The 9799-nt window shown below is 34.9% G+C and overlaps 1 protein-coding gene across 3 annotated transcripts in view; it reads left to right on the top strand.

Moving 5' to 3' along the window:
- Positions 1-3084, top strand: part of LOC121422390 (neurogenic locus notch homolog protein 2-like) — a 76076-nt gene extending 72992 nt beyond the window's left edge. For all 3 annotated transcript variants that reach the window (XM_041617397.1, XM_041617399.1, XM_041617398.1), the window contains 3 exons: positions 593-743; positions 1203-1352; positions 2511-3084. In XM_041617397.1, the coding sequence (XP_041473331.1) occupies positions 593-743; positions 1203-1352; positions 2511-2589 (380 nt within the window). In that variant the 3' untranslated portion in view covers positions 2590-3084. The remainder of the gene's footprint in view (positions 1-592; positions 744-1202; positions 1353-2510) is intronic.
- The last annotated feature ends 6715 nt before the right edge of the window (positions 3085-9799 follow it).

Raw genomic sequence — 9799 nt, forward strand, 5'->3', positions numbered from 1 at the left:
GATGCAATCGAGAATATGAATGAACAATGAATCAGCATTGACATCCCTCTTTACATTGTTTTTTTCAGGGATTATATAAAATGTTTGGCAAAACTTCTCTGGTTTTCATTTTTTAAAGTTTTAATTTTTAAAGAAATTATTCTAATAAATCATCAGTATAACTTTTCAGCAAGTAATCTACATTTGCTCTATTTTTTTAGTATTATTAAAGGTTAAATACATGATTAGTAATATTTTATTTTCACTTACTTTCAGTTGCCAATTTCCTTTGTGAATATCATGAGAAAGGCATTACCAAATTTAAGAAGTGATATTGGAACAATTATTGCGACTATACTTCTACTACAAGTACTTCTACTATGACTACTAGCACTATTATTCCATTGTCATTATTATTATTACTTTTATTATGTAGTAGGAGTATCATCATAATTATTTGTAAAGTGAAACGATTTTTCTGAAACCTACACACATTACTTCTTCAAGAAAAATCCCAACCTGTTTCTTCTTCATTATGATGGTTTGATCGCTTACACCCGTAATGTGTATATCACCTATATTCATAAGCATTTTTTTTCTTCCATTTTTCCAGATATCCCACTGGCGCAGAGTGGAGACACTTTCTTGGGTAGACCTATCAACCTTAACCCATGGTACATTCTTCTCATCGTGGCCTTGGCACTTATTGCCATCTTCTTCTTACTCTTATTCATTTCATCCTCGGTCTGTAGGAAGAAGAAAAGGTAATATGCCGAATGATATCACCCAAGAAGTCGTAGTATAAGATAAACGTGCATATGATTTTCGTAAGAACTGAGGAGGTATATCATACAAATGTCTGATTATTTTGTTGCACAGATACCCTCTTTTGTACAGATGTTTTTTTTTTATTTACAGAATTTCCATGTTTGATATATATGTTTATTCCAATCAGAAACCCAAATAGACGTCAATGTTTGTATATAGAATGATAATCTATAAGGTATGATGATGTTATCATATTATTTTTTCTATTATTATTACTATCGTTATTATCATCATTTATCATCATCATTGCTAATATTTTAATCGGTATAGTCAAATGCAATAAGATAAGGAAACATATATGTATTAATATCTATAACCCAAAGCACTTCCTTTCCTATCTTTACCTGAACAAAATATAATGAATAAAAAGTCACTGTAATATATATCATTTTCAGTGCCCTCTACGATGCTGAGTTAGCGAAGAAGGAAAGAGAGCGAGGAGTACCTAATTCACAGCTACATGACACTCTTCCAATCTTTGATGATATTGATCGTCCACTCTCTCGTGAGAATGACTATGGTTTCCTGCCACCGCATGCTGTCGAGTAAGTCTCCTTTTCTCTCTTTTTATTAAAGTAGAACAAAAACTATCACTTAAACATAATTTGAAGAAAACAAGAAATTTGCATTTCATGATGATTTTATGATTCAAAATAGCAAAGCAAAGAGAAAGGGATTTTTTTTTATTTTGTAAAAATTGATAAAAGAAAAGAATAAAAAGAGATAGGATGAATATAACTTGTTTTTAGGGAAAATGAAAAAAAAGTGTTGTTACGAAAACAGTCAATATTGACTGGATGTCATTAAACAACGAAGAGAAGAAAAAAGAAGCATTTAACAAAATATTCACTATGTGCTAGTGCCCACGAGGCTGATGATAACTTTTCTTTACATCAAAGTTATTCTCTGCTTAGCCTAATCTTACGAACTTTGCTTTTGAAACACATGCTCCGAAGATGCATAGTTTACTTACACATGACTAAAATTACGAAGTGTTTTCAGTTTATATCAAATATCGGGATCATCAGAAAATCTTTTGATGTACACAATCGCACCGTAACAGTCGGCCTCGTAGATCCTCTCTATATAGGGATGTCTTTATCATATCAGCATAATAGTCATTAGTCAAGTGTTAGACACATGTATGAATTCTTGGTCTTCAGCAAGGGTGTGCAGAGGGGGGGGGGGGGCTTCAAGACCTAGAGAAAAAAGAGAAAAAGAAGAAGAGAAGAGTGAATTACATTATTTGGATATTATGTCAAAATCTATCACAAAATTTGATTTTTTTTTTCAGTAATAAAAATTTCAATTTTGGGGGGGCTTACTAGCTTCGCTCGCAATTTTTTATTATTTTTTTCATAAATTTTGCCCAGTACGCCGTATCTGGCCCCCTCAATTTTTTGGGTTCATATGCCACTGATCTTCAGGGTCCTGTTTTGAATAATAACAGATATGCAATGACAGTTTTTAAGTTACTGAAATAATTATATTTGATCGGCTGATGGTAAACTATTTATAGGAATATTGCATTTGTTTTTTAACAGATCATCACAAAATGAATCTCCCACCTCCGCCATGCCAAGCGGAACAAATATTCCACTAATTACTCGTCTTATCTACAAATTTAATGAATAAAGTTTTGGTTTCATCCGCTTTACTATTCTTGTTCAAATTTTTGATATTCTTATTTATTTATTGTTTAGATCGAACGTGCGAGAGGTGAACAGTTACGAGAATCCCTGGCCGCAGAGTACGGATGAGATGCAAAAGACCCACCTCTAACTGGACAAAAAACGTTGAAACAGAATTTCCATTTCTGCCTACCAAAGTTTAATACTTAGCTCATTATCTTATATATTTGAAGTGTGTTTTCTTCTTTTTTTTATTTCATTGACGTGAACAATAAAGGCTTTCTTAAAACTTTTATACCTGCAATGTACTTCCGAACATCGGGAAGGATAATGGTCAAGAGTTAATACAATTCTTTTGGACAATACTCCAGTATAATACTATAGACACTAATCGATTGAATTTCTTAAGCATGAATATCTACAAAATTAAAAAATAACGTTTGGTTTCTTCAAGCAAAACGAGCATATTCGAACATTAGCGTTAATTTGTTTTTCAGACGAACCTTAAAAATCAATTTCTTTTCTCAAATGTTCTTCATCGAATATCCATGTATATCTGTGTCATATGATCTGTTAAAACCATATTTTAACACATATGTAATAATACTTCTTATCGCAAAATATAATAAAGGTTTATTTACTCTCCGATCACTTACCAGTACTTGTCTTGCATGCGAGTCTTTATCTCAAGTAATTTAAAATGGATGAATCCAGATATAATAATATACCAAACACTTCACTTTCTGCTACTTTATGTCTAGAATATCATACTTGAAGGATTCAAGGGGCCTTACCCTCGGAGACCTCCCCCCCCAAAAAAAAAAAAGTGGGGGAAAGGTCAAGGGAGAGGAGAAAGAAAGAAAGGAAGGGGAAAGAGAGAGAAAGGGATGGAAAAAAGAAGAAAACGGAGAGGAGAAGGAGAATGAAGAGAAAAGGAGAGAAAAGAGAAGAGGGTTAGGAAGAGGGAGAGGAAAAAGATATATGGAATGGGGTAGAGGAAAGAAAAGAAGGGAATAAAGATAAATGGAAAGGGAGAGGATATTGAAAGGAAAGAGAAAATATATAGAGAAAGAGAAGGGAAAGTGAGAGGGGAAGAGAGGAAGAAGTAAATATTGGAAAGGGGCAGGAAATGCATGAAGAGGAAAGAACGAGAGGGGGGGGGGGAGAAGGGAAACGGAGAAGGAAGAAACAAGAAAATAAAAAAGTTTGAGCCCCAGAGTCTTGAAGCCCTACTTCCTTCTGTATCAAATTACTATAAAGATAACATTACAAATTGTTACATCCATATTTCGTTTGAAATTGATTGAAGCCCTATCCATCCTAAAGTATTTTCAGCATTCTCTTGTGCCTTTTGCATTTTTTTTTGGGGGGGGGCAGTAATTACGTAATAATGATAACAACTCATCGGTTTTTGACAAATAATACAATCATGGTTAAACATTCAAAATTTTGCTAAAAAGCTATGAAATATTTCCAATACTTTCTTATTTCATTCGGGCATGAAAGCTCTTCATTTCTAAGTAGTTCTTAAAAAAAACTCTTTAATTTTGTGTGGGTTCGGGGTTATTTTTTTTTTAATCATCCCTTATGTCTATCGACAATGGGCCTATTTCAATATGAACATTTTCAATTTTCTCATTTCTTTGGAGATAAAGGCTCCCATCCTTTCGTTGCTCAACGGTCACTTTTGTATTGTGGATGGGTATTGGGGAATTAGCTATAAAATGTCTAGAATCATCACCTTTTGGCGAAAATAAGGGGCATTCGGCTCAGTTTTTTCCCCCCTAAAAATAGTAATTTTTCTAATTTTTCACATTTCTTTCGGTATACCTCCCCCGTTCTAAGAGGTTGCTAAAGTCTCTTTCGTCTTATGAATAGGAGTTGGGGTCACTTATTACGAAATTAAAACAAAATAACGCCCCCTTAAGAAAACCCGAAAGCACAATCAGAGTGAGGTGCAACATGTCAGACTGTGTTAGTCTGCATTTGTATGTAAATATGTAAATATTATATATATGTTTTTTTTTTACCACAACTTCAACGGTGGATTCTCAGCACTCAGCATTCATTACGAAAATACACCACAGGTGGTATGTACTTATATAGGAAGAAGAAGAATCAATTGACAAGCGCCAGGGGCGCCAGTAGCGTGCCGAGGTTTTTTTTTTTCATTTTGATATTGGACGTTTCGCCGATACTATACAGTGGACGCGCCGTATTCAATTCACCAACCTGAAGCGAGCGGACATACTCAGCAGACACTTTGATATCGCGATATCACAGATTGTCCAATTTCCGCCGATGTGAACACACGGCGATTTCCCGTTCTAATCACGTGTAGTCTCTCTTTCGCAGACCCTTATTTCTATTTTCAATTGAAGTTGTCTCTTAACCCTTATAATACCAATATTGTTAGTTGCTACCTTTTTTTTATTTTATTACAGATTCAAACATCCAACTGAACATGGCTTGTCGGCGAAATACCGGCAAGAAGAAGAAACATTTTGCCGTGAAAGAAGAAGCAATAAGTGGATGCCCGAACTTTTGGGAACTCTTCATGATTTAAGATTGATTTGTTTAGAGAATTACCAAAAAGTAGTTTCATCTTTGCATACTCTAATAATGAAAGCATCGTAGTTAGATTATTAATTTTAGTACTGAGGCTGTTAGCATTAAAAAAAATATGCCGTTAATACTATAGGGAAATGTGTTGAAATCTCAACCCTTATAATACTGATAAATATGTACTAATGCTGATAAGCAGAATTTTCTTTTACTGTTATTTGGTAGATAAGAGAATTTAAAAAATGTATGGAATGTGATGTGCTATTGAAATATGTATGTAATACAAATTAATTGGACCTACCCAGGAAAATGATATGAATAATGGAAGGCCCAATTACCACCCCTTCTAATCCATTTTTGCTACCTGATTTCAGTCCATTAATTTTACCAAAGACATTTTAAAATTGTGATTATGCTTGTGATTGTAATTGCAATAAAACTAATAAGCAATAATAAAGTAACGTGACCTCATAACTTTAATTGTCCGGTATAGTTGCACATTTTTCATAGGCGGATCTAAGGGGCGAGGAAACCCGAGGCGCCCCCCCCCCCGAAAAAATAAACAAAACATGAAAAGAAAGAAAAAAAGAAAAGAAGGGGAAAGAAAGGAGGGAAGAAAGAAGGAGAAAAGAGAAGGAGACGAGTGAATAAGACACTGGCGTAAATCCCGGGGGGATGGGGGGATATATCCCCCCACTTTTTGAGGAGGGGGGGGGATGGCTTGGAAAAAACATCCCCCCACTTTTTACGAAAGAAAATGAAAAAAAAAATCACAAGAGATTGTTGCCTTATTGGTAAAAAAACAATATTATTGAATCATAAAATGCCAATAAAGAGCCAGTTCACCATTTCCAAACGAAATACTTATGCCCTTATTATAACATTGAAGAGAAGCCCTTGTTTCTTCCGTTTCATCAATGTTGGGGTCTTTGGGAAGGGATTAAGATGGAAAGTCAATTTTTTTATGTAATCTCTAACAACACCATTGAACCATCATGGGGTAAGAAAAATAATAATATTGGAGGGGTATTTGCCATATGGACATACAGTGGCGTAACTACGGGGGGCACATACCCCCCCCCCCTCTCCATTGGCTGACCCCCCAAAAAAAAGGGGGAAATGAGAAAAGAGGGAGAAAGATGATTTTTGTTAGATGATTGGATTTTTTTTGCTTGAAGTTTGAATTTTTTTCCTCTTTCTTTCTTTTCTATCCTTCTTTCTTCATCCTTCTATCCTTCCTGCTTGCCCGTTTTTGTTCCATCTATCTTTATTTCCTATTTGTCTTTCCTGATCCTTTCTCTCTCTGTTCATTTTTCTTTCTTTCCTCCTTTTTCTTATCCGTCTTCTTTATCAAATTTCCCGTTTTATATTCTTTCTTTCTTAAAACTTTTTTTCTCCCCCCTCCCTTCCTCTCCTTTTTCTTTAAATTCTTTCTCTTCTTCCATTATGTTTTCATTCCCTCCTCACTTAAATTCTTTCTCCCTCTCTTTCCTCCTTTCTTTCATTCTTCATTTTAGTTTTCCTTCTAATTCTTTCCATTATTCTTTATCTCCCTCTCTTAATTCCTTCCTTCCCTCCTCCCTTCTTTCTCTGTTTGCTTCTTTCTTTCAAAGAATGAAGGAAACATTTTTCTTTCCTTCATTCTTTCTTTCCTCCTCATTTTTCTTACTTTTTTTTCTTTCTCTCCTTTATGTTGTCTTTCACACATTGTATTCTTCTTCCATTCCCTTCTTTTTCTTTCTCTCTGTATTCAATTCAAAGAATGACGGTAACATTTTTCGCTCTTTTATTCTTTTTTTCAATTTTCCTTAATTTTCCCCTTAATTTTTTCTTTCTTTCTTCTCAATTCATCTCTTTTCCTTCGTCTTTTCTTTCTCTCCTTCATTCTTTCGTTCACCCACCCTTCCAATTCTTTATAATTATTCACAGGTGTAACCAGTGGCGTAACTACGGGGGGCACGTGCCCCCAATCGGCTGGCCCCCCCAAAAAAAAAACGGGGGGGAGAGAAAAAGAGGGAGAAAGTGAGAGAAACGTAGTGGGAAGGAAAAATTATTGTTAATTATGTTATATTATATTATAATTATGTTATATTACTTAAAAATAAAAAAGATATCATAACTTTATGAAACATAATTTGCTCAGGGCCTATGTCTTCATTGTTCCTGAAGCTCGCATTGTCTGTTTAACGAGATATATAATCCTGTTGTACTAAAACCTCCCGTTTTCAAGTCAATATACACCAAATATATTTCCTCGCACTTCGAATTATTATTGTTTTATGCAGTGACATATCATTTTAAGGTCTTAATATCAAACATTTCACGTCCGCGCTTACGTTCGCATTAGTGGATTAGTGAGATATGTCCGCTCTTCATGAATTCCTAAAACCAGTCCCTAAAATGTCCCTTTTTCTGATCCGAATATAAAAAATTTCAGCTTGCGCTCGCATCATTTGGTTAGTTAAATACGCATGGACTACGTGAATTCCAACAAACAAGCCTTAGAATGCCCCTCTTCAGGTGTGAATTTCCTAATTTTTAACTCGCGCTTCGCGCTCGCAATATTTGATTAGTGAGAAGTGCATGTTAATCATGATTACAATGACTACAGGTGCTTTATGTGTTTGGATGCATATAATTCTAAAAAAATCAGCAAGCGCTTGGTACTCGCATTAGATTACTATGGTGAGATATGTATACTCTTATTGATTCCTACAATATAGTCCTTAAAGTGTCCGTTTGGGGTCAATATATACAAAAATTTCAGCTCGCGCTTCGCGCTCGCATTATATGATCAGTAACATACATATTCGTTTAATGACACTGTCCTTAAAATGTCTCTATAGGTCAGTATACCTACCAAAAGAGCGCGCTTCGCGCGCTCACTAGGTGAATCAAAATTTTTGCTGGTGCCCCCCAATGCCGTGACTCACGGTACACCACTGGGTGTAACACTGTGTAGCCTTCTTTGTTGATCTTTTTTTGTCGATTGTCCCGTATTTCATTTTGTGAAATCTGGTCAGCCTGGTTACATTACATAAGAAACATTTTTATCATAACTTTATGAAACATAATTTGCCCAGGGCCTACTTCTCCATTGTTCCTGGTGCTCGCATTGTCTGTTTAACGAGATATATAATCCTGAAGTACTAAAACATCCCGTTTTCAAGTCAATATAAACCAATATATTTCCTAGCACTTGAGTTATCATTGTTTTATGTAGTGACATATGCTTCTTTTACATGACTCAAAAAGTGATTGCCCCATGTTAAGATCTTCGTACATATGAAACATTTCCTGTCCCTGATTACGTTCGCATTATTGGATTGGTGAGATATGTCTGCTCTTCATGAATTTCTAAAATCTGTCCTTAAAATGTCCCTTCTTCTGATCTGAATATCAAAAATTGTCTAAATTTTCAGCTCGCGCTTCGCGCTCGCAATATTTGATTAGTGAGATGCGTATGATAATCATGATTGCAATGACTACAAAAAGTGTTTGATGTGTTCAGATGTAATTCTAATAAAATCAGCAAGCGCTTGGCACTCGCATTAGATGACTATGGTGAGATATGCATACTCTTAATGGATTTCTAAAATATTTTCCTTAAAATCTCGCTGTTTGGGGTCAAAATATGCAAAAATTGTTTATTTAACAAGACAGGTACCTATCGTGATGACCAAATTTGATTATAATGTCCCTTTTTAGGTGTGAATATAAAAAATTCAGCTCGCGCTTCGCGCTCGCATTATTTGATCAGTGAGATACATATCCGTTTAATGACATTGTCCTTAAAATTTCTCAATTAGGTCAGTATAACTGTCAATGAGCGCCCTTCGCGCGCTCACTCAGTGATTCAAATATTTTGCTGGTGCCCCCACAATGCCGTGACCCACGGTACACCACTGTGGACATATTAATGACAATTCCTTGCATATCTAAATACATGATTGCAAAAAATGCCAAAATATTTCAGTCATCCCCCCACCCATCAACACAGATTTACGCCAGTGGAATAAGATAAGGTAAGGGAAGACTTGGAAACTGACTTAAAGTTTAATGTAAACAAGTTTCACTCGCGCTCGCATGGTCTGTTCGTTGAGATACATATCTTGCTAAATAGGCTGATATAATATATTGCTTTATCTAGTTTTGAAGTCAATATACGAAACATGTTTCATCTTGGACATCGAGCTTTTATTAATTTGTTTAATTTACAATTGATTTTTGTCAAGAGTGCTCTGTAAAATGTCCTTTTAATATGATGTGAATTTCATTTGCAACTTTTTGTGCTGTGTCATGGTATTATTTGATTTGCCATGTCGGGCCTACATAATTGTCTTAGTTTATTTCAAAATATTCTTTATATCAATTATTCTGTAACAAACTTCTTAAAATCACTTTTATTACGTTTATGAAAAGAAAATCATCTCGCAACTTGCGCTCGCGTTAATAGTTTGAAATATATCAACTCATGAATCTATTCATAATTTCAAAAGTGCTTAAAGCATCCAGTTGACTTGCCTCATAATAACTATCAACAAATTTCACTCAATCATAAGGTTTATTACATTTTCATTCATAAAATGTACAAGAATGTCTAATAACTAAATTGTCCCCTCTTCAGAAAGGAATATCGACGCTTCGCGCTTAGAAAGAGGAAAAGGAAGATAGTCATCATTTTCATAATGATGACCAAAATAATGTCCTTACGGCTAGACCGTCCAGATCCTAGGTTTAAATAAAGATAGAGATATCAGCTCGCGTTCCGCACTTGCTCCATTAACAATGATTAA

The sequence above is a fragment of the Lytechinus variegatus genome, chromosome 10 (assembly GCF_018143015.1).
Source record: "Lytechinus variegatus isolate NC3 chromosome 10, Lvar_3.0, whole genome shotgun sequence".
In the NCBI taxonomy this organism is placed as follows: domain Eukaryota; kingdom Metazoa; phylum Echinodermata; class Echinoidea; order Temnopleuroida; family Toxopneustidae; genus Lytechinus; species Lytechinus variegatus.